The sequence below is a fragment of the Struthio camelus genome, chromosome 3 (assembly GCF_040807025.1).
Source record: "Struthio camelus isolate bStrCam1 chromosome 3, bStrCam1.hap1, whole genome shotgun sequence".
Lineage (NCBI taxonomy): Eukaryota > Metazoa > Chordata > Aves > Struthioniformes > Struthionidae > Struthio > Struthio camelus.
The window spans coordinates 9,586,321-9,609,819 of record NC_090944.1 but is presented as its reverse complement, the minus strand read 5'-3'; the positions used below and the strand labels follow the sequence as shown (position 1 = coordinate 9,609,819).

The window sequence follows — 23,499 nt, the reverse complement described above, 5'->3', positions numbered from 1 at the left end:
CTAGAATGCTGTTCAAACCCCCACAGTCACTGACGGCTAGAAACATCCTAATTTGCAGCCTACACATATTCGTAGCTGGTCTGCACAAATTTACTCTTAATCTCATGTTTTAGCGTAAATAGATTTTCTCTTTTGTTGATGTTTTCCCTGTGGTGTTTATGTAGAATAATCAAATTCTCCTTTTGGTTTTCTTTCTACCAGGCTAAACAAGCCAAAATAATTTAGTTTCCTCTTAGAAGACAGCGTCTCCTGCCCTAATCTACCCTCCTGTACATCTTACTTGAACTTAAATTACCCACAATTTGCAAGTAGTTCACAGCAGATCTTGCCGGGCCCAGTATAATAGCAGTAGCTCATCTCTACTAGAATTACTTGATATTTTCTGGAGTTGCATTTGGCTTTTTCATGTCTGTGTCACATTTGCAGCTCTCAGTTCTCATGGGATGGACTAATAAACCTAGACCCTTCACCTCTGTCATTTCCAGCAGCTGCCAGCTCACAGCAGAAATTCTCGGCATTAGCCCAGTCCCTGGCCTTGCATTTCATGCTATTTAATTTCATCTTGTTTTTCTCACTCCAGTACTTGAGGTCATCTGTTTTTTTCTCTATGATAGCCTGAACTTTCTTTCTGTTAAGGGCGTCTCTGCAAAATTCAGCGATACCTTCTGAACACTCCCCTTATTCTGTACTGAGGCCATTAGTAAAGATTGGACAGGCCTGGGCTCAAGACTTGACCCTTGAGGAATTGCAGTATCAGCCCGGCAGTTGCCTGGGGCTCTCTCTCCTTCAACCAGGCGGTCCCCACCTCAGGACTGCTGTAGGAACCCACTATTTGTAATTTCCCAAGTGGTACCTTGCTTGTGCTTCATGAAGCACAGACTGCGGCTGGCCCATTTCCCTCAGCAGTTGTCTTACCAGGGAAAGAAGTTGCGTTAGTTAAACGTGATCCACTTTTGATGAATTCATGATGTGTTTTCCTTCTGTTTACTGTATTATTGTGGTGCAGCAGTGTGAGTAGTGCCATGGATCCCTTAGTAGGATTTCTGAGCCCTAGGAGTTGCACAAGCACTGAACAAAACTGGTTCCTGCCCCAAGGAATATATTCCAGCTTTATTCTTTCTTTTATTTTTCTAAGGATTTGCAAGGTGTTGAGTTCATAAGGAGCCTTTCCTGCTCAGTGCTCTCACCGCTCTATTGCATGGCTTTGGTTTCTGTGGACTGATCCGGTTGCAGCTCTGGCTCCTATCTCTAATGCATAGACGAAATTTTTATGCAGTTTGCATATCTGGCAAATACATATTTAATGCTGAAGTAAAAGTCAGCTATGTCCCTTTCTAAATATATGTGCTATAAACTAGTACACACGCCAGCGAAATTCAGATTTTAAAAGTTAAGGGGATTTTAAATACAGATAACCTTTGCTGTATTCCTACAAGTTCCCCATCCCTCCAGTTATGGAGGATGAAGATCCAGTTCATCTCAGTTTTTTCCCCGCCCCGCTGATGCAGCCTTCCTGCACCCTCTCTACTTTAAGGCAAGAACTGATGCACTTACAAAACTTGGGGGAGGGAGGGAAGAGGGAAAGCAGAGAAGTTTGGAGAGGCTTCCCAAAAATCGAGGAAGAAATTACTGCTATTCCCTACTGCCAGGATAGCTGCAGCACGGTAATTAAAATAACTGGCTGGTGTATGTCTGCACACGTCTGTCCCGGGGAAAATCCTCTGTAGGTGAGCTACCGTTCTGGTCCTTTCTTGATTCTACTCACTGACTGTTCAGCCTCAGTTTGTTTCTACAGTAAGAGTTTCAGATCCCGTTCTCAGTCATTTTCAGCTCTTTGTGGCCAAGAGGAGGATTTTTGACTGGTGACTGAAGACAGCATATGACCTAGGGTCTAGGGAGAGTGCTCCCTGCCTGATGAAGGCCTTAGGAGAGACATCAGAGTATTACCTCACCTGTGCGCCTTATTCTTCTTTATAAACAGCTGTAGTTTGGCCAGAAACAGTCTTTGGGCTCACGTAATATGTGTCAGATCTCATTTTGCTGTGGAAAGTGCAGTCCTACAGGAAAGATTCAGCTGCAGTTTGCGTGTTTACTCTGTGAGAGCTTAGGTGGACAGCTCTAATCATGGGAGCAGAGCTTCCCAAACTGACTTGCATCTCCCTCCCCTGTTTTGAGCTTCACATGGTTGCAGTGTCAGGCTTCTCAGAGTCAATGAGTTTTGCTTTTTGAGTTTTTCTGTTTTGATCTTTGCTTAACAAGAAGGAATTAAACATCTGAAATAGGCAAAACGTGCACGCACACACACAGTTTTGCCTTAATGTTAAGGCAGTCCAAGTATGCTCATCCATATGCAGGGGACTGATTAATGTGCTGTTAGTGCTCAGCGCTGTGTGTCTCTGTTTTCGTGACTTCCCTGATGCCAGCATGTAGCATTACAGTTGTGATAATGACTGGAAAGAAGCAGCGCTTACTCTTGCATAGTGGGGGGCTTTTCAGTCTTGCAGACGAAAGTATAACAAACTCCAGCAACCAAACATTGGACAAATTCAACCTTGAAATAAGACACAGTTTCCTAGCTGCAAGGAAAATTAAAGTTTGGAACCGTTTGCAGGAAGAAATAGTGGAGTTGCCACGGCTTGGAGTCTAGGCCAGATTTGCTCACTCTCTGAAAAGGGTCTCTTTAATCCAGCTCTTTGGAAGAATTCTGTGATTTGTGTGTGCAGGAGGTCAGTCAGGAGGAGGATAGCAGTCCTATCTGGGGTTGGTCAGTGAATTACTGGATGTGATTAAATGACCTTTTTGGTTTGGCTCAGTGAACTTCTATCATGAATGGATTGATCACGTCATGGAGAGGGCAGTGAGATGTGGCAATAGCTTAGAGAAAATAAAAATGAATGTCTGTCTTACTGTCTGTTTGACTATAAACAATTAAAAAGTGTTGTGATTTACCAACTCTGTGGTTAATACCTGCATAAATGATAATAGCAAAGCACTTAAGTGACAGAAGAGTACTTTTATTCTAAGTGTTTTTCTGTTTTTTAAGGACCTCTTTCCTTACAGTGTTTGCCATTTTCCCATGAATTCTTCATTAAGCTCCTCCTGTGGGAGATGGTGGGGATGGAAAGTGCCTTTGACCATTGCAAAGTGCTGCATATGACACTGCTGGAAGTATTACTACTTTTAGCTCCCAGGACAAATCTGAAGCAGAGGCTATCGTTGAACTTCCGTTCTTTTAGGCTTCAACAACAAACTATGAAGGCTATATACAGATTCCCTGTTTTAAAGAACAGAGTCCCAGAGAGAGCTCAATCTGAACTGCCCCATGAAATTTTGATTTCTAGGATTCACCAAGCCTGAATACGAGCAATATTTACGGATTCTAAATGCAGCCTTAAAATGCCTTTATTTTTGCAACACAAGCATCTGTCCAACCCTTTCAGTTCAAGCAGGTGCTCTCAAAACATGAGCTGTGGCTTTAATAGTGGTAGGTAAGGTTTTCAGAAGTGATTAGAGGTAGCTGAACTCTGCTGACATTGAAGCCATTAGAAAAGTTTTCCTTTTTGCTTTGATGGCATTGGGATTAGGCGGAAGTGAATGCTTTCTGAAGTCAAATCCAGTTGCTTCTCTGTTCACAACATGCGGATTAAAGGTTTGCAGGAATACAGTAATCCCCTACATAGTAGTAATTTACAGCAGACAGCAACTTGGCAGTAAAGTGTTGGTACCTGGAGTTTCTTGAGAAGTGGTGTGGTTCAGTTTTTCTGCTAAAGCCCTTTCCTGTTTTGGATCCTGTTAAGAATTCACTAGATGGCCTTTGCTAGGGAATTTAATTTCCCTGTCTCCAAAATAGGAATATATCTTACTCCTTCAAAATCCGTCCAGTTTCTTTTCCTGCTTTGTGCATGGGAGCATCTGGCAAGCCAGAGGGAGCTGGTGTTACCTTGCTACCAGAGCAGTAATGATAGCTGGTTCTACAGAGCTCTGCTGCATGAAGTGCTGAAGTAGATGTCTGAAGTTTCAAAAGAGCTCATCTCCCTGGAGGTTAAGCTCTTCTTAACATCCGGCTCCAACTGCAGATGTCAAGTGCTTGAAGGGGAGTGGAGATCAGATGACGATCAGCTTGTAGAGGCTCTCTCTACATGAGAGGAACTGATGCTCTGAGGGGGTTGATGGTACAATCGTTGGGAAAAACAGCAAAGTAGATTCTACTTCTTTAGGTGTTACCTGTCTTCACAACTGAGAATTCCTCCCATCCAGTGGTACAACCCATGAGCAACCTTTTCCGTTTTTCTTTTGCAAGACACCTGCGGGGCTTCCCCACAGATACAGAGCACAATTCATTCATCCTTGCCTTTGAATCCACAGAAGATTAAAATAGAGTGTGCTTGGCTGGGAATGACGCTTGGAAACTCCTTGAGCCTCTGGCAGTTAGACCTGTTTGCATAGGACTAGATCCTCGCTGCAGTCCTGGGCAGGACTCCAGGGCACCCAGTTTCTAGCACACAAAAACTCACTTGGAGTGAAAAGAGGAGTCATTTTCTGTGTTCATGAGCACTGTCTTCTGCAGGGTTCCTGTGGAAACACAGCTGGAAGAGGTACTTCTCAGGTGCTGAACTTCTGCAAGGCTCTGCAGGTGCAGTACTGCCTGCTCCACATTTACTGCCAGCCCCCTCAGTGCTGTGGAGTGCTGAGGATCCTGGGGAGATGCCGTTGACTTCAAAGTTGGAGCCAAGTCTAAATTTTACTTGTTTCAGAGGAGAATTATACAAAAGGCAGTGAAAGGGTTTCTCTGCAGTGTTGTAAAAAAAAATTCCAAACAGCAGTTTGGCTCCAGTCAACAGAGCCAGTGGGTTTTTAAGGACTAACCCTTTTCTTCCAGCTATTCTGCAGCCCAAATGCTGCAACAGTAAGGAACTGAGAAGAAATTGGCTTTGATTTTTTGTCATCCATCAGTGTAAATAAATAAATCCACCATAAATAATGCCAGATTGGACTAAGAGTTTTTCAAATCAGAGTTATTAGTAAAATAGTTAGTGCCTTTTTAAACTCAGTTTCTCTTTAAGTGTCCTTTTCTGTGAGACTTGCCCTGGTTAGTGAAAGCCTCGCACTGCTCTGATAATGGTATAAAAGTCAGTAGCTCGGAGAGCCAAAAGGGGGACTGAGCAGGTAAGAGGAGCGCTCTCTCATCCTACCTGCAGGTTTGTGTTTACAGGTCATTAGTCTCTGTTTAAAAATACCATGCTGCCATTTAAATCCCAGCTGGACTCATACAAATTTTGAGATTATCACTTGCTGAACAAAATCCTTCTTTCACTTTAGCTTGCAGATTCGCTCGTGCCCTTGGAGATTAAGCCTGGTATTTCCTTAGCAACAGTTTCTGCTGTGTTGCATACTAAAGACAACAAGCATGTGCTGCAGGTACAGTATAACGGGAGAGGGAGAAAAATCTATCCTTATACTGGATTTCCTGCTGTCTGGGGCCCCAGCTGTTCTCCTGAAACAACTCCTCTAACAATTCTTTCCCCACCGGAGCAGAGTCCTAGTCAGATGCTTTGTCCTGGCGTGCAGGAGTGAGGAATTACACTTGGAATGGAGAGTGGGATGCATATAAATCTCTCCACTGGCCGCGTGCCTGGCTTAGATAAAAAGGGGAAGGGAGATTATTCATGAAGAGAGGCTACAAATCATACCACTGTCTTCCATAACTCATACACCAGGATCAGCATCAGCCAAATTTTCACAGGCTTGCAGCCGAGGGTCAGAGGGGAGAGATGACCTAAGACATTAAGAGACGTGCGGGGACTCCTCCTGAAGTTGCCCTGTTCCCCAAGAATCAATTTGTTCATCCTTGCACAAAGTAGAGTGAACTCCAAAGGTTAAATGAGGAGAAAATCCCTCTCTTCCCTATCACCTCCTTTAGACTGACGCTGCAATTCCTGATGCTAGTGCTCCACAGAGGGAGACGATGCCTAGAGGTCCTGCTGAGCAGTAGGTGCCCCGGTTGCCTCTTTCTTTCAAGCACGAGCATGCAGGGAACTCAGTGCAGCCAGACTCTGCATGCTGCTGTCTCTCCCACTGGGCAGCAGGGCTGGGCCCAGCCCACTACAACTGGGAAGAGCGCCCAAAACGCTGATGTCTTCAATGCAGGGGCAGAAAGATTGGTTAAGGATTTATATCAGTGCACAGCAGACAAGCAGTTGTACTTTTTCCAAGTCAGTTCCCTGGATGCACTAGGCAACACTAAACAAATCAAAAAAATCCATTTGGTCTGAGCTGTTTTCTCCATAATGTGTTGTTCATTTGCTCCCTTCTCTGCTCTGATTCTTGGTACCAAGTAAGCTCAGGCCTAGGCTAAGCTGCCACAGGCCTCACGTGTGGATGAAGCTAAGCCAGCACAGTGGTGTCTATCAGTATTGACTGAGCATGGGAACTCTGGGAGTTACATGAAACTGCGTGTAGACAAGCCCCAAAAATTCACATCTGCACAGAACCGCATGAGTGATTTATGCACCCGAGTAACATGATACGTGTGTGAAGGCCTGCAGTGACTTTAAGGAAACTGCTTGTTTGTGTAAAGTGACTCAGGTGCATCCCTGTTTGTGGGACTGGAGCCTCAGCAGGCAGCCTTTCTCTCCCAAGGATGAAAAACATCCTCCCCTCGCTGTTGAAAGAAATACAGGGACGTCCTTGCAGCAGGTCCGGACATGATGCTACGCGAGGGGAAAGACACGGGGCTGGTGGGGAGCGCAGGCTGTCACCTGGAGCGCTGTGAGGCGCTGGGGCTGCTGCAGGCACATTCCCCCTGCGTTGTGCAGACACGTCCCTGGCAGATGATCTTGCCAACGTTTTGGAGAAATTTTCCCCAGCGCCTTTTTCCCAAGGACCGAGTTGCTAGTTTGCTGAGAAATACCTGTGCTGACACTTCCCCGACCTGACTACCCTGGCACAGGATGCATGGGCTTACTTTTACACTATAATTTTCCCCCTGGTTTGTTTTATAGAAATCTGTTTTTCATCTCCATGAAGTGTTCAAAATTAAACCCGGATCGCAGCCCAGTGACTTTTCAGGCATTGTCTGCAGCATCTGCAGCGCCTCCCTGACTGTATTCGAGTTCTTCCTAAAGACTTACTTTTCTGAGGTGAAAATTACCCATTTCCCTCATTCCCCAGATAGTTACTGGCTCTTAATTGCCAGTGTTTCCCAACCTGTTGGATCTTTTAGACTGTGATCTTCAAGGAATTGGCCTCTTTAAAGCAGGAAATATTGCAGGGTTCCTGAATGCTAGAATAGAGAGCTTCAGCCATGAATTGAGTCAGACAGGCCTTCTGAGATGATAGGCATTTGAACTAAAACTGCTTTGTTTTTTTTTTTTTCTGGAAATGGTGTCTTGTGCGCGCAGAGCTGCAGTGGAGCCCAAGGCTGAGTTTCTCCTCTCCCCTCCAGCACTGCAATATTCCCCGTTAGTCACTGAGAACAAAAATCAATATTCCTTTTCTATCTATCTCACATGCTTGTTACTCCAGCTAAATTGTAATAAGCTGATGTGATTCCCTCTCTTACTGTGGACCTTCTCATCCATCAGCTTCCTCCAAAACCTCCGCAACCCCCCGCGAGCAAGAAGAGAAAGCGGGTGAGTGATGACGTGCCAGAATGTAAGCCTCTAAAGCCATTGCTGAGTGGCTCCATTCCTGTGGACCAGTTTGTGCAGACTCTGGAGAAGGTAATAAGCCTTTGGTGACAGGCAGGGTTCGGAAGGATTTCTGCAGATCCCAGAAAGCTGCTGATTTGCTAGCAGAGAGGGGAGAAATAATTTCAATGTGTCTTGAAATGCAGAGGAACTAATGAGCTGGCAAAATACTTTGGGGAATGTGTATCCCTGCGCTGAACACGGAGGGAGTATTTCCCTGTGGAGGCATGTCCTGATGAAGGTCCTTCATGTCAGCCATTTCCTCCTGGTTTCCTATGGAAGCAGAGTTTTGGGGGGTCACTCTGGAGGGACAGTTTTCCCCAAGCGTCTTTTGGACCCATCAGTTGATTTCCAATAAATTTGTACGGTTGGGAGGAGATCTCAAAAGAATGTAATTGCCTACAAGTTTTGTGAAAATGGGTGTGACAGTCAGAATGAAGACGACATCCGGTAAATGCCACGACTGATAGAAAAGCTTTCCAGAGAGCTGCAGGACAGAGAGTTTGCTGGTTGAACGCATGGACGGTTGGTTAGTGGTCTGTGAAACCCTCTTCTACCTTCCTTGATTCCATGGAGAAAACGAGTAGGAACAAGGGCAGGGTTTTCTGTGAGGAAGTTTACCCAGGGATTCAGTAGGTCTCTGATATCGTCTTCCTTGAAGCGGTAATGCCTGGTGATTAAAACCTTCATCTCCCAGTGGATGCCCATTTTTGTAGTTAAAGTCGAGAGAGCTATTTGTCGTCTTTGTTTTTCAAGGCCAGGATTTTGAACTTGGCAGCTGCAGTGAACTGGCCTAGTGGAAAATTTTGGCCCCAGCCTCCCTGTACAAGTAGTTCGTCCATCTGTATAATGAGGGTCATATTTAGCTTATCCTATGGGTGTTTCCTGTGCAGATCCCAGAGATCTAGGATTTCTGCAGTACCACTATGTGGTTTTTATCCCTTCTGCCCCTCTCCCCTCCTCCTTGCCCCTTCAGTCTTTCACCTCTACATATTTTCTTGAGTGGCAGTAACAGCTCTCTCTTTTCCTCCCTCCCGCCGCTGTCTAGCATGGTTTCAGTGATGTAAAGGTGGAGGACACGGCCAAGGGCCACATCGTACTCCTGCAGGAGGCAGAAACTCTCATTCAGATCGAGGAGGACTCTACGCACATCATCTGCGACAACGATGAACCTCTGAGGGTGAAGCTGCGTGATCTGGTTCTCAAATTTCTGCAGAAATTTTAGCCCATGGACATCCTGCTGCTCTGTAAGGAGACACTCCAGAGCACCAGAGCTCAGAGCTTTCCAGGGGGTGACTCCAGAGAGACTCCCCTGATTCAAAGAGACCAGAAACCTCCTCCCCTTTCATGAGGAAGCGAGGATGTATTTTTAATATCTATATATTTTTTAATTTTATTTTTAACCAGTTTTGGAATACTTTGAAGGGGATTCCTGTGCTGTAAAGCTGAGTGCTGGACCCTTTAGGAGACATGGACTGCTGAGTAAATAAAAACCGCGTATATTTACAAGGTCAGGGTGAAATTGTGTGCAGGAGCAGACGTTTCTCTGTGTGACCCCCTACAGCAACGTGTGCCCCAGTCCTCTGCCTGAAGAAACTCTTTGCAGGAATACTGAAGCAATGGCCTCAGATATTAAGAGATTTATTTTTCTCCATGCTGCCTCTTCCCAGTCACCAGATCCAGTTTCCTGTATGTCCTCCTCCATTTACACTGTCTGTGTGCGTGCGTTTCACGGGCGGCGGCACAAGCAGCAATGGGAAAGTTGTTAAGGCAAAGATTCTCAAAATAAAAACAGAAAAAAAGGGGCTTACGCTGGACACGTACGTGGAGGAGCTTTGCAGTGGCAAGAACCTGGCTCTTCCACCTAAAAGCAGAGGGATTTTGGAAAAGCTTTACACTGGAGAAAAGCAAGGTGTTTATTGACGCAGCAGCCTAGTTTGTTACGACGAGATTCATCCACGCAGCTCTAGGTGCTTTTCTGAGACACCCGGACTGGAAAACCGGTTGCTTGTGGCTCCCTCCATCGTCAGCGGAGAGAGAGGTACCGCAGGGAGGGGTTGCAGTTACGGGGGGGTGCCTGGCCCTCTCGCCGTGCCCCGTCTCTCTTGGCTATTACGGGAGCCGAGGAAACTTCGCTCCTGCCTGAGCTGTTTCCGTTAGGTATGTAAGGGTACGTGGCATGAATCTGGGACCTCGAAGCCTAGCTGGGGTGGGGAGGCTTTCAAAAGTACATGCAGTAATTAAACTCCTAATGCTCATGAAAAACCTTGGCGATTTAAGTGCCTCTTGTTTCTACCTTCCAAAAACCTGTCCTTTCAGCCCGCACATTTCAAAATCCTGGTTGAAATACTGGGAGTCATTGGTACAAAGCCATCCGTATTGCAGATCCGGGGAGGCTTTTCACTCCCAGCATCATGTATTTGGGGCCTAAACTTAGTTGATAGTAATGCTTTTAAAAGCAGCTGATTTCTAAGGCTGATTTACTGCTGTTTCTTTTTTTTTTTTTTATGGGATTGTTTTGTATTTATTTGGTGTTAAAAATAAAAAGCGTAGTAAGACTGCCAAGGAGGAAGCACATTTCTGTGGTTTATAAAAGCGTCTGCGTGCCCAGCCCGCATCCGCGTGTGCTGTGCGTACACATTTGTAAAATATACCTGCGCCTTCGCTTTATAGCTGTGGGGAGGCTGAGGCAGTGGAAGCACAGCTCTGTAATAAAAACTATTTGTTCTTGCAGTTTCCACGTGATATTTCCTATACATTAAGGACTCCTATTTGATTGGCCGTACACACTCCAGCCGCCGGACTTTTGTTCTGTGCGTGTGTCATGGGCGTGGGAGAAATAGTATCATTAAGGTAATAAAAAAAGCTTGTTGCAGCAGCATTAATCCTAATAAGAGTTTACAAGGGTTGCAGTAGTTCAGCTTCTTTATCATCACTTGAAAATGGAATAAAAGGATTGGACATATTTCACCTTATAATTAAATGGCCAAAAAGATTATTCTTAACACACACAGGCCGTGTGATAAACTCCGCTGGGCTGAGGAGGCGGTGGGGAAGGGAGAGGCGAGGATGTGCTTAGTAATATATGAGTCCTTCAAAGCGTCTTTCTCCTTGTTAAGCAGACCAGCCCGGCCTTGGTCCCAAAGCTCCAGCGCCTTCGTTTTTGTGAATATACTAATTTGCATTTATAATTATAGAGGATTTTACCTTTGAGAAGCCAGAGCCTCCGCTCTAAGGCTGTGCATTAGTGCTTGCGGCAACCTTCACCGCGCTCGGGCAGCCTCGAGGTGCCCGCGCGGCCGGCCACGAAGGCAGCGGGCTCCTCTTGGCGGAGGCCATGCTGGAGCGACTGAGTATTACAAAATCCAAGAAAAAATTCACCCTGAGGAGGTTATTTTGGGGCCTGATGTCAGCAAGGCAGAGTGTAAAGGGAAATGCCCCCCATGGAAACCTCAGTAACGGCCAGAGCTAGAGAGACACGTGGCGGAGGGGGCCGATTCCTGCCCCGATGGGTGGTTTTGGCCGTGTTGCTGCCCCGCAATCAGGCCAGCCTCCTCCGCAGCCTGCTTTGAGACCCACAGCCGAAAGCCGCCGCGGCAGAGCGCCTACTAAAGGCCTGGTGGCGTGAAGGTGGGTGGGCTGGAAAACATCTCCCCTGCCCAGCAGCTGAGAACTGACTCCGCTCTTTCTTACAAAGGGAAACATTGCACCTGCAGGGGGGAAAAAAAAAAAAAAAACCATTCGGGGCAGGAGGGAGGGCTCTTTAATGAAAAAAATCTTAATTAACCCAGCAAAATACGTGCTCGTTTGTTGGGCGCAGAGGAAGACACGTAAACACCGTTTCCTCTGGCTGGGTCAGTCCTGCAGAGGTAACCATGGCAGCCCGGGGGAGATGCGGATGGAGCAGGTGGAAGAAGATGGAGGGCAAACATGTTTTACCCAGAGACATCATTTCAATGGACAGAGAGCAACAAAGATAGTTGCTTTCACTGGCTGTTTGTTTCCAGCCATGAAAATCCTCTTTGGCCAGCCAGAGCTCGGTGGCCATCTCCAGTGCCCACAACCATGTGCCACTCCGGAGCCCCGTGTCCCGGAGCGTCCTCAGCCTCTCTGTGCCGCTCTCGCTAATTAAACGCAAACAGCCTCGTTTGCAGCCGGGCTGCTCCTTGAGCAGCTCATTTGCAGGGCTGCAGCGTGGCCCCCCGGCTGAGCCCGTCTCAGCATGTTTCCCATCCCACGGGGTCCTGCGACACCATGGTGCAGCCGTCGGGCCACACGCTAATGGGGAGAAAAGGTTAAAATCAGCATTCTGCCCTTGCGGGGGTTTTATAGCCCGCACGTTCCTGGATGGAAAGAAGAATTTAATGTTGTCTTTCTAGTAGTATTAGCCTTATAACAATGGGACAAGTTCAGTCCACGCCAGGCTCATACGCTCTCCTACACCCTGCCCCAGTGCGGTGTCCGTGGGGCCAGCTGGCCCCGATGCCATCTCATGGGTACCCTGAGCCGCACCAGCGTCGCCTCCCTGGGGACTCGGATGTGACCGATGGTGGGAGGCTGGAGCCAGACAGTGGGGTTCTTCCTTTTGGAGGTGCCAGGCAGCCGAGGGTAGACAGGTTTGTGCTCAGCCGCATGCCAAAGCCAGGGTGTGGGGTGCTGGTGAGCGTAAGCCAGGCAGGACAAGTCCCTGTCTATCTGCTGGGAAAGAGGCTGCAGGAACGTTGGGGGGGGGGGGGGTCTCTCCAGATGGGGCGGTTTGGGGGCTGGGCTGTCTCTGGCCTGTCTCTCCCACAAGCTATGTGTGAAAGAGGTTTACTCCAGGGCAACGACCCCATCACCTGGGACCCATTACAAGGACCCATCACCTGGAACCCCTCAATTGCAGATCCATCACCTGGGACCCATCAGCTGGGGACCCACCACTTGGGGACTCGTCACCACTGATCCATCACCTGGGCCCCATCACTTGGGGAGCCATCACCAGGTCTTGTGGCCTGCAGAAGACATGGCTAGCCCGTCCCCATGCCTTACAGACACAGCCAGGCCCCTGGTCCTGCTCACTGGGACACTGGTGGTGCACCCGCGTGGCACGGGGACCCACCGGCCAGAGGAGCAGCTCTGTGGGCTGCAGGGGCCAGCGTGGTTCCCGAGGCCGCCAGCAAGGCAGACACGGAGACGCTCTCAAGTTAAACTCTCCATTTATTGGATCCTTTTACAAAAAAAACTCAACATACGAATATTGTGCTCGTGTTGAAGGAGTTTCTTTTTTTTTTTTCCCCCCCCTCGCTTTTTGTTTGCAAACCTGGTGCTCCCGCAGCAGTTCGCGCGCCCACAGGCCGGGGGGATGGCAGGGAGTCCAAAGTACCGGCAGGCGATGCCACTGCAGACGCTATTTACAATGTGCGGGGGCCCGCGGAGGCGGTTCGGGCTCCGTGACGGGCTGGAGCATCTGTGGTGACGACCAAGGAACATGGCTGCGACGTTTCTGCTCCGAGCGGGAGTGGAAACCTCCATCTTGTCGGGTTTCTGAGGCCTCGTGGGAGTCTCCAATTGGGTTTGTTTTTATTTTAAGAGACCGTGAGCCTTCAGCTGCTCGATTTTGAGGGCCTCATGTTGAAATGAAAAGGGGAATGAGAAGAGAAAAAAAAAAAAAACAAGAAAGAGGTGCAGGCAGCCGTCTTTCACTGCAGTGCAGTGCCCGGCTGCGCCGCAGCCACGAGCCCTGCGAACCCCAAAAACATGGCGCTGGCACCGGGACGGGCACCCCGGTGGCACTGACCTGACGGATGGGCTCGGAGTGGCTGCAGGACCGACACGGGACACACCGGAAACTCGACTGGGTGGAAACGGGGCAGGCGAACGTCAACTCTCTCAAGGGAAGGACCCTATATCCCGACTCCCGTCGCACCGGTGCCAGAAGCCTCCTCCTCCTCCTCCAGCTCCGAAATCCTGCTGGCGCCCCCGGAGGAGCCTGCCCTTTCGCTCGGACGCCTGCTCCCTGCTCACCCCTCATCCCTGGACGCCACCTCCAAGGCCTCAGTAGTAGCCACAGGGCGAGAAGACCCTGGTGAGGGTCCAAGAGCAGGAGGGGAGGAGAAGGGCTGCCAGTGGGAGGAAGGATGGGGACCCCAGCGGTCACCGGAGCTGCCTGGATGCTGGGAAGAACCTCTTCGCGTCCAGCGTCCCCCCAGCTGGCCTTGCCACTGTCACCCCTGAGTGCGCAGGCAGGTTCAGAGGAGAGAAAGGATTGGGGAGGGAGGGAGAAAGAAGAAGGAAAAAAAAAAAAAGCCTCACGCGGCAAATCTAAAACACTTTCATTTTAAATAATAACAATTATAATTAACAAGAACGGCTGCCCTTGGCTAGCGAAGGGGCAGAGCCACTAGCCAACGCGCCAGTGTTCGGTCCCAGGGAGTGTCTTTTTGGCAGCCGCCAGACGCTGTTCCGCGGGGCCGGCTCGAGTCGCCGCGGGACAGCGGGATGGCAGGGGGGAAAGGAGCCCATCCAAGTCCCCGACGTCCCATTTGCTTCACCGGAGGGAGGCCGGAGTCAACGGCAAAAGGACTTTGGCGCTCTGAGCGCCGCCGAGCAGCCACCCTCCGCCCTCGCCCCCCTCCGGCTGGAGCCCGGAGAGCCCAGGGCGCCCAGCAGCCTCCTAGATGAACTTGAAGCATTTTGTCTTGTCGTGGGGCAGGCGGGTCTTGAAGAGGACCGAGTCCACGCGGAACTGGGTGTACAGGAGCGGCATGTAGCCGTACACCTTGACGAAGAAGTTGATGCACTTGTGCCGCTCGTGGAAGTGAGAGTCGTCGTGCGAGAGGGCCTGGGGGCAGCCGGGGCAGCGGAAAGTCCAGCGGGAGGTCACCTGCGGAGAGAGGGACAAACGCGGTCACCGCCGTGGCGAAACGCTGCTCCGTGGCGCTGGCGGGGACACGGCACCGGTTGCGCCCCCCTCGCACGCTCCCGGGCGCGGAGGGACACGGCCCCGCCAGCCCAGCTGCGCTGGTGAAGCCGCCCGGCATCGCGCCCCACTGGGCAGAGGGGCTCGAGGGAGCCTCCTAGAGCACCTCGGCCCTTCTTACTGGCGCGGTTTAGCCCACAGATGTCTTTTCCTGTACTTTTTGTCTGCTTCAAAACCACAACTCTGCTCCTTGCTGCTCCACGAAGCGGCAACAACTGAAGCTGTTCAGGGCGGCTACGAAACAGTGCAACTGCTGGGCAGAGGACGACGAGCGGAGGCTGGAGGGTCCCTATGGATGCAGCAAATTGCAAGGCAGGTCGTGCCCAGCCCAGGACACCTGAGGCTTCCTTGAGACCCGGGAAGAAACACCCAGAGACCATGGGGACCTGGGAAAGCCACATTGGCAGCAAAGCAGGCAGGGACGCTGGGACACGCTCTGCTTCATGGCAAAGGCATCAGCACTTAGCGCTCCTCAGTGCGTGACTTCAGTCTGCTCCTGAATTTGCAAATGGCACTATCGGAGCTAAATCCTGGTAGGCTTCATAGGCCAGTTCTTCCACAAAATGATCCTAGGGTCTGGGTTATAAACCACATGCGCAGACCTAAAGGAGGAATGACGATCAGCTAATGCGTAGCTACTTTTTCCTGTTAAGGGTTTGAGAGGCTGTTTCTGAAAATTAGACCTTGAGAAAAGACCTCAGGGCTGAAAGGAAAGGAGGTTTGGGAATACGGGACGCATTTAACTTCAGCCTTTACTGCCGGCAAAGCGGTCAGTCTGCAAGAGCTTTTATGAAGGCAGCAAACCCTCTGAACTGAGGCACCTGCGCAAGAGGGAAGAATCCAGGCATCGCTATTGCCCACCCCGCCGGGCTTCGGAAGTAAGACACGCAGGTGCAAAACTAGCCCCCTAGCCCACGGGGACGGCAATTCAAGAGAAGTTGCCCTTTTCCTTTTGGTTTTGTTCCCTGTTTGCAAGAACTTGCGCCGGAAGGAACAAAACACAACTCCAAGTCAGCGTAAGGAAGTAGACAGGACATCAGTGGGAAAGGGATCAGGCAAAAGCAGCTCCCGTTGCTTCACGACGTGGCTCCTGGCAACGAGGCAGCACCAGGAAGAGCTAAAAGTCGCAAGAGCAATCCGCGCCTCCCTCCTCCCAGCCCTGCGCTCGCTGCGTTAGCGTCTGGTGTACAGAGATGCTGGGATAAACCCAGTTTAGAGGTTCAAACCGTGGAGCCGCAGACAAATAAGTGGTTGACTCGCTGCTGTGATCGCTCTGATAGGGACTATCAGATGCAGCAGACATGCATTTGCAGAAGTAATTAGCCATTCCAGGTGCCTCTGGTTTTGGGCGCCCAGCCTAAGATCTTCTGAGGGGGCTCCAGGTTTCAGGGAGGGCTGAGAAGATGCCCTTTGCTTAAAGGCCCTGCTTTTTGGTCTTGATTTGGATACCCCATTGCAGTGCCCTTTTGTTTTGGCTGGATTCTCCCACCAGCCATCCCTTCCCAGATGCAGCCCCAAACGCTACAACCTCCAGTTCAGCTCCAGATGGGAAGAACAACACGCAGAAACACCCACATATCACACTGACCCATCTCCAAGGCAGCTGGCCAGTGATGCTGAGACGTATGCGGGGCGGTAAAGAGCAGGCTTGCCAGCAGTGATAAAGAGAAGACCAATAAGCATCCTAAATTCACGCTCAAAACTCTTCACTCATTTGTTATCATAGGGCGAGGAAATTTCAGCTGGGTGCTAGTGCTTGTGTCAACAGCCTTACATATTCGGATAAGCCTAAATGCCTCTGGAAGTCCAGAAAAAAAACAGCAAGAGAATCATTTCTACTTGTGCTTGTGCAAGAACAAAGTTTGTCTCTTAGGAATTAATGGCTCTAAGGGCCGCCCCTGGCTCAGGAAACCCTCTAGCCTGAGCTGGTGTAAGTTGAACCCCAGTTCATTCCACTTGCCGTGTTGTATCATCAGCATATCACTGTGTCCTTGGCAAGGCAGAGTCTGGTACAAACTCCTGCCTGGTGTCTTACCTTTATGGGAGGCTTTCTCGTGAGGTGAGAGACGAGGAAGTTCATGGCAATGTCCTCACAGTTGATGTACTCATCCACCATGTCACGGATGGCTTGTGGCATCACGTAAGAGTACAGGTAGGCGTAGTACTGAACGGGACAAAAAGGGGCAACGTTGCTCAAGGAGGTCCAAGGCAGAGAGCGCCCACCTACCGCTGGTGCCACCTCGGGGGCACCCGAAAGCGTCACCATACCCAAGCGGGGCAGGCAGCACCATGACCGGCCTTGCCATGACCGAGAGCGCTGCTGCCATGCAAGCGGCCCCATTGCCCATCTGCCTGCTTCAGCGCCGTGCCACTTCCTAAACGACGCTCAAGGCAACCGTTTGCTGGGACGCACACGACAGGGAACCGCGTTTCGGTTTGGAAGAAGGGAGAAGGAGCAGCGAGCTCCAGAATTTCTTCTTTTAAAATAAAGCCACTCTAAAGCGAACCGCCTCTGGTTGCTCTGAAGCGGCAGGGAAGCGGAGGGCTGGCGGCGGAGCATGCGTCCGCGCTATCTCACCTTGTGGAAGAAGGCAGCGCCAGTGAGCACCATCGAGAGCTCGCACGAGTAGTTGGAGTTGTAGAGCCAGGCCTGATGGGGGATGTCCCACGCGTGGTAGCGCCCCGGGAAGCCCACGATGCGGTCCCGTGCCTCTCGCCAGACCCTGCAAGCACAAAGCCTTTCGGTGAGAGCTGGCGGAGCTGGGGGAGCAGCCCGGTTCTGGCTAGCATCCGTTACACGCGACCGGCCATGACCGTGCCCTCGGTGCCGACGTGCTGACTCCCAAGGGAGCGGTTGCAGGTGATGGAGACTGTTCTGCATCAAAGAGCTTGGCAACTGCTGGTCCAGAGAACGGCCAACAGATATTGGGCCCCCACCATCATTAAAGTGCGCAATTTGCTTGCAAGCTCATGTAATTTTTGATAAAATCACAGACGATTCCAACATGCAAAAGGCATCTTTTTACGGTTTAATACAGGTTTGCCAGCTCCACAGCTCCTGCTCTCCGCTGTCCGTAGGAGGGACTGGCCGTCACAGCTGCCCGCGTGGATACGCTCAGGCAAACGACGTCTCTCACCGAGATAACTCAGACTGCTTTCTTGCTGTACTGCAGGAAACGGCCAAACCAAATGCCTTTTGCAGACGCACAGAACTAGCTGGCAGCCTCTGCAAACTGTCAAACGTGCGCCTGAGGCATCATCACTCAGGCAACAATCCCAGCCACGGGCCGCGAGCGCAGCCCCCGCAGCGGTCGCTGCAAAGCCGAGCTGCTCACGTTAGCCCTCTTCCAGCAGGCAACGCGCATCAGATGGGCTTATTCCCAGCGAAGGAACGTGCTCCTAAGTGACCTAAGGGATTTTCTATGGACACTAAAACTCACAAAACCCCCCCCCCCGATGCCCCCAAGTTTTTTTGAAGTGGGCAGAGAACGGAGGAATCCAACTTCGGGCCTCCTCCCTCCTTCTCCCTGTCTTTGCAATGCCCACAGGCTCCGGTTTCTCCTCCGCAAAGTCGAGATGACCTGAAGCTCCCTCAAGAAGGCCGCTGCGGGGTGCAAGACCCCGGACTCTGCCGACGGAGGGTACCCGATGCCACTGACTCTTCCTCTTTACAACCACGAAAGCGTGCCCGACTCTGCTTCCCGTCCTAAACCTGCACCCGGCCACCGGGGCACAACCTCGGAGACAGCGAGCAGCGCCTTCGCCCCAACCGCCTGCTCGCCGCCGGTTCGCCTGCAAGAGCGTGGCGGCTTGTTTAATATTCTGCCCTCATCTGACGCGAAGACAAATCCCACCGGAGAGTGGGAACACTGTCAGGAGTAATTAAGAAAAATGTCAGCGCCTAATGTCTAACCTGGGAAATAAATCTTTCTCTTGCAGGGCTGCTGGCTTTTTTTTTTCCCCAGCTCATTTGATCCGACCTAGCTGACGGCGCCTACGCTGCCCCTCCAGCGGGAACGCGGTGACTCCGGACAACGTGAAACAAGTCCCATATGGGAGGCTGTTGACCAGGGAAGGGTTTTCCCCTCTTCTCAGGCACAAAATTGGGCAGTAAGTGGCCTTTTTCACCCGTGTGGCTGTACATGAGCTCCCAGCTCATCCTGTCATCCCCTCCCCGGCTGCGAGGTACAGAAATCATCCCTGCGGGGCCATCGCAGGCTGCCAGGGAGACCATGTTCCCGAGAGCCCTGAGCTGTTACTGCATTTACTAACACAGCAAGGGGCAGAAGAGCCTTTTATTGTCATCTCCTCTAGTCAAATGAATGAAAATGCAATATAAGCTGGGAATAAAAACCGAATAATTAAGACTGCCAGCAGCTTCGATGGCACCATGCTCCCGGCGAGCGTGAGGCTCCTAGCCATCCAACATGAGCGTTTTGAAAAGCCGGAGCACAAACTACTCATTCCCCTTCTCCCACGCCCCACTTTTGTATGAACGTGACACTTTCCATCCCAGCTAAGCAATTAAAAGAAAAAAAAAGGATTTCTCCGGAGAACCGTTGTGCGTGGACTCCTCAAAAAGGTCTGCTGCAGCCGGACGCCTGCCTCCGGCTCGCCGCTGAACAGCAGAGGGAGGAGGAAGAGGCTCTTGGCCCCAAGAATTACAGGCCGCTGCAAAGTTTGGACAACGCACAGTTATTCCTGGGCAGCAGTTCGGCTGGGGACCTTGTTTCTCAGCCCTCAGAGAGGGCCCGTTGGCTTTCCAGGCATTTCTGCCTTTCAATCTCCCTCCCAGCCATGAGCCGACATGTCTCTATGCGAGAGGAGAGTGTCCCATCCATCTTTTCCAAGCTCTACAGAAAGGACCACCAAAAGAGCTGTCACATCCCTCTGTCACGTTGACCAAAGAGGATGACAGCCCGCTGCTAGCACCCAATGCACTGCTGTAGTGTCCTGGCCGTGCCAACAGCACACGAAGGCAGCAGCAAGGCCGTGGCCCAACGCAGTCTCTTGGATTTGCTTTCCAGTTCCCTTCCTGAACACCCTACCCGAAAACGTTAAGGGACCGTTATCAAAAAACTGCAAAAGCCAAAGAGTCACAGCTAGGCACCACACAAATCAGCCCACTTGCATGCAGTCATTAAAGAAACCACCAGCACCTTCCACTCCTCCAGGAGTCCGGCTGCAAAGCCACGGGGAGGGACGTCCCAGCCCCAAGTCGGGCCCCGGCTGAGCAGACCACAAGCGCTGCGGGCAGCAGATGGCTGCGGAGGTGCTCGGCTACTCACCGAAAGCCGAACATGATCTCGTCGTGGCGGAGGTGAGCGTCGTCATCGATGGACAGGATGGCCTCCGTCTCGATCTCGTCCCACGGCAGGAACCGGTTGTTCAGGCTGTTCTTCTCCGTGCGGACAACCTAAGAGGCAAACGCGTGATGGTTAGGGCGGCTGTAGGTGCGCAAACATAGATGAGACTTGGGGGCAGGGGCTACGCACCGCGTTAGCCGTCACGCTTCGGCATTGCTTTGCGACCCTTGCAATAGGGAAATATCTCCTAAGCAAAATATATCAGCTCTCACTCCGGCACCAGCTCCAGTTTCCAGCCCTTTCGCCTGTGGCCTCCTGCCCATCTCCAGCTCCAAAGCCGGACCCAACCCTCGCACCAGACACCCTGGAAACGCGATATTTGCGCCTGCCGCCCTTTCTCACGCAGTGAACGCCGAGAGCCCTACGGCCTCGGCGGGAGGTCGGCTCTGCCAAACGCCTGCCGCGGACTTTCCCTGTTCCCTGTTCCTAGCCATGCCGTGCAAAGCCATACCGAATTTCCCCCTCTTCTTGCCCGCACCTTTCAAGCTGGACCCTCTCTCCCTCCCTGGCTCTCAGGTTTTTCGCTCGCCCGTCCCCAAGGCTTTTTGTTCGCAGCCCTGGCGGACGGATCGTTCTTTAGTTCGTCCTGCACTCTGCTTGCCCTTCAATGCCCCCCAGCCGTTTCCCCGGCTCTCCCCTGCGCACGAGCCGCTTTAAAAATAAAGTCCAGCCCGGTGAAAAGAATAAGGCGTCATGGCAGTAAAACTCCATTAAATAAGATTACATTTGATCGCATAAAAAAGGCCCACGCTGAAACCATTAGCAGTGGAAAATATTTGTATCGGGGATCTGTGTGACAGCTGGTCCGATTAAATTCCCATGTAAAGCCAGCGTCAGTGCTTTCATCTGTCAATAGCTACCGGGGGGTGGGGGGAAATGGGACATTCGACGAGACCGCATTAAAATATTTCATTGAAGAGCCATCAAAAGCATGAACAATTTATAGCAGGGAAGCGAGGAAATTACACAGCTATAAGCTGCAGTGGATCAGGGCCAGAGTCGAGGTGGCAGCGTTCACACGCCGGGAGGGCCGCGATTCAATTCGGACCCGTAGGGGAAGGCTCAGACAACGCCGCGGCAGTGATTTCTTCCCCCTCTCCCTCCCTGACATGGGGGAGCATGACAAAATCCATATGGACGAATCTTGAGTGCGTTAAGCGTGATCCAGCGGATACCAGCAGGAATACGTGCTCTATGGGGGAAGCGATGGTTTGCAGGAATCGCGGTGGAAACGGGTGATGAGGAAGGAAGCAGGAGAGGAGGCGACTTCCCACGCACCGATATGGGGACCTGGGAGAAGTGGGCAATCAGGTAGCTAAGACTTAACGGGAAGATGGGAATCAAAAACTCTGGGGGTTTGCAGCAGACACACCAGGAGCTGCAGGAAGGCTACAGGCGCAGAAGCCCAGCCGCATTCAGGCCGAGGAGCACCTAGACCCAAACTGGCCAGCGCAAGAAGACCACCTCGCTAAGATCAACGTGCCATGGGCCTCATCTGGGCGTGACAGTCAGGAAAGCAGAGGAGCCAAGAGTGGTCCCCAACTTGCTATGACAAGGAGAATTTAGATTACATCGCCTCCCTTGCCATCGGCTGTATCTGTATCTGGCTTTAGCAAACACAACTTGTCTTGCTGCTGCACGAGGACCAGCTTTGCTGGCTCAAGGGCAGCAACACAAATCTTCCGGACAGTAAGAGCATGTAGGCGAGTCTACAGGATGACAAGATGAGTCTATAGGATGACAAGACCATGAGCATGTTTCAGGCTGAAGCTGCTAGCTGACCCTTTCCGGCTGCTCAGTGGGTCACGTTATGGCGTCGCGATCCTTGCTCCAAAATGAACATGACGCTAAAGGGTTGAAGCAAGGAAAAGGATTTAATATTACAGGCAAAGCAAACCCTGGAGGGTGCTCATCAGACAGGGCAGAAAACCAGACCTTGGCGGGGGGAGCTGAGCAGTTGTAGAGGAGCACAGGCATTTCACCTTGTTAATTTAGAACCATTAACCTCCATTTCTAGCCCTGCCCTAATTAATCATGAACGTATGATGGCATTTACAGGATCACCATTTTATTACGCGAGCGGTAAATGCCTTAGGAAATCTGCTGCCTCCCAGGCGCAGCCAACTCCTTTCCCGCCTGGCATGCCAGCTCCCAATTGCTTAGTAAAGACTAAGTCAGTGTCAGGACCGGCAGCTATTGCAAAAACCACTCAAGAAGCGCTTTCACAGTTTCTGACACAGGCAAGGGCCCCTCCTGTAAATCACAGCCCGTCTTCAGCAGGGAGCTATTCATCATGCGCTCTGGCTACCAACGACACCAAATGGGTTTCAGTCCCTAGCGGGTGTCACAGTGCGTTTTGGAAAGAAGCATCATTTCTCCAGACGAAGCCTTGCGAGAAACCCTGACCGTTATCAATTTCGGAATGAGTATCTTCCCTCCCTTTGCAGACCTTGCCTTCTGCAAAGTTTATTGAGCTACTGAAAACAACGCTGATTTATCCTTCTGATAAAGCAGGAATGCACACCATGCTGCATCTGTGCTATTAAGATGGCATTTCCTAATACAGCTTGATCTCACTGAAGTCTGTGGGTGTCTTACTCACTAGTGCTAGCAGAAGTTGGATCAAGCCCATAGTAAACTGATACAATGCTTTCCAGGCAAGGTCCCCCCTGAAGATCCTGCCTTACTAGTTGAAGACGCACGAACAGATAAAGGACAAAAGGAGAGCCACCAGACTGAGCCATAGAAACGTCTGTCTCCCTTCCAGATGCGCTAACAAATGGGTACAACTTGGCATTTATGCCTACTGCTGAGGGTCTTCATTTCAGCTTCGCAAGGGGGCCACAAGCACGGCGTCTCAAAACGTCAAATCATTCCTGCTCCCAAACGCTGAAAGAGGGCAGAATTTTTGCCTACAGCATAGTCCCGGATTTCATCGTCAAGCCACTTCCAAAGCTCTTCCGCTGCCAGAGGGTACCCATGACACTTGTACTTCTTAGCATCATCAATTTTAAAAGGGATCGTGCAAAAGTTTAAAAAGGACCTAGGGTCAGATTTGAGATTTTGAGATTTTGCTGCTATTCAAAATCAAGGAAGAGGTAAAGATGCAATGCTTAGCTACAGGGGTGTGAAGACCCGACACAGTTGAGGCTGTTTCCAGCTGAGATCTTGAGTCAGGCCCACTGTCTTCTGCTGTAAAGAAAGCTCTGAACACAAAACCAAACCCAGCACAAATTCTGCAAGAGGCACGCTTGCTTTGGGTTACTCCATCAAGCCTGCAGGTTTGCAGGTCTGGAACTGCACGTGTTGAGCTTTTGCATTTAGCAGGGAGTAGGTGTAATCTTGGTAACTCATTCGCCACGAGTACTTAAGATGTAAGCAATTTGTAAATCGATAGATTCCAGGGAAACGCGGGCAAACTTTTTATTGATTGACTTCTTGTTTTCCTGTAACTTACTGACCAATAACATGATGCAACTGCTGT

At 50.7% G+C, this 23,499-nt stretch overlaps 2 protein-coding genes across 44 annotated transcripts in view; one reads left to right on the top strand and one right to left on the bottom strand.

Annotated features, from left to right (window-relative positions):
- The window catches only part of INTS9 (integrator complex subunit 9), a 74,081-nt gene extending 63,660 nt beyond the window's left edge, over positions 1–10,421 (top strand). For both annotated transcript variants that reach the window (XM_068936821.1, XM_068936822.1), the window contains 3 exons: positions 5,320–5,418; positions 7,584–7,721; positions 8,737–10,421. In XM_068936821.1, coding sequence (XP_068792922.1) covers positions 5,320–5,418; positions 7,584–7,721; positions 8,737–8,913 — 414 coding nt within the window. In that variant the 3' untranslated portion in view covers positions 8,914–10,421. The remainder of the gene's footprint in view (positions 1–5,319; positions 5,419–7,583; positions 7,722–8,736) is intronic.
- Positions 10,422–12,869: 2,448 nt separating this feature from the next.
- EXTL3 (exostosin like glycosyltransferase 3) overlaps positions 12,870–23,499 on the bottom strand; it is a 151,846-nt gene continuing 141,216 nt past the window's right edge. For all 42 annotated transcript variants that reach the window (XM_068936798.1, XM_068936814.1, XM_068936819.1 and 39 more), the window contains 4 exons: positions 19,938–20,065; positions 17,228–17,372; positions 16,685–16,813; positions 12,870–14,553 (listed from right to left, as the gene is read on the bottom strand). In XM_068936798.1, coding sequence (XP_068792899.1) covers positions 14,344–14,553; positions 16,685–16,813; positions 17,228–17,372; positions 19,938–20,065 — 612 coding nt within the window. In that variant the 3' untranslated portion in view covers positions 12,870–14,343. The remainder of the gene's footprint in view (positions 14,554–16,684; positions 16,814–17,227; positions 17,373–19,937; positions 20,066–23,499) is intronic.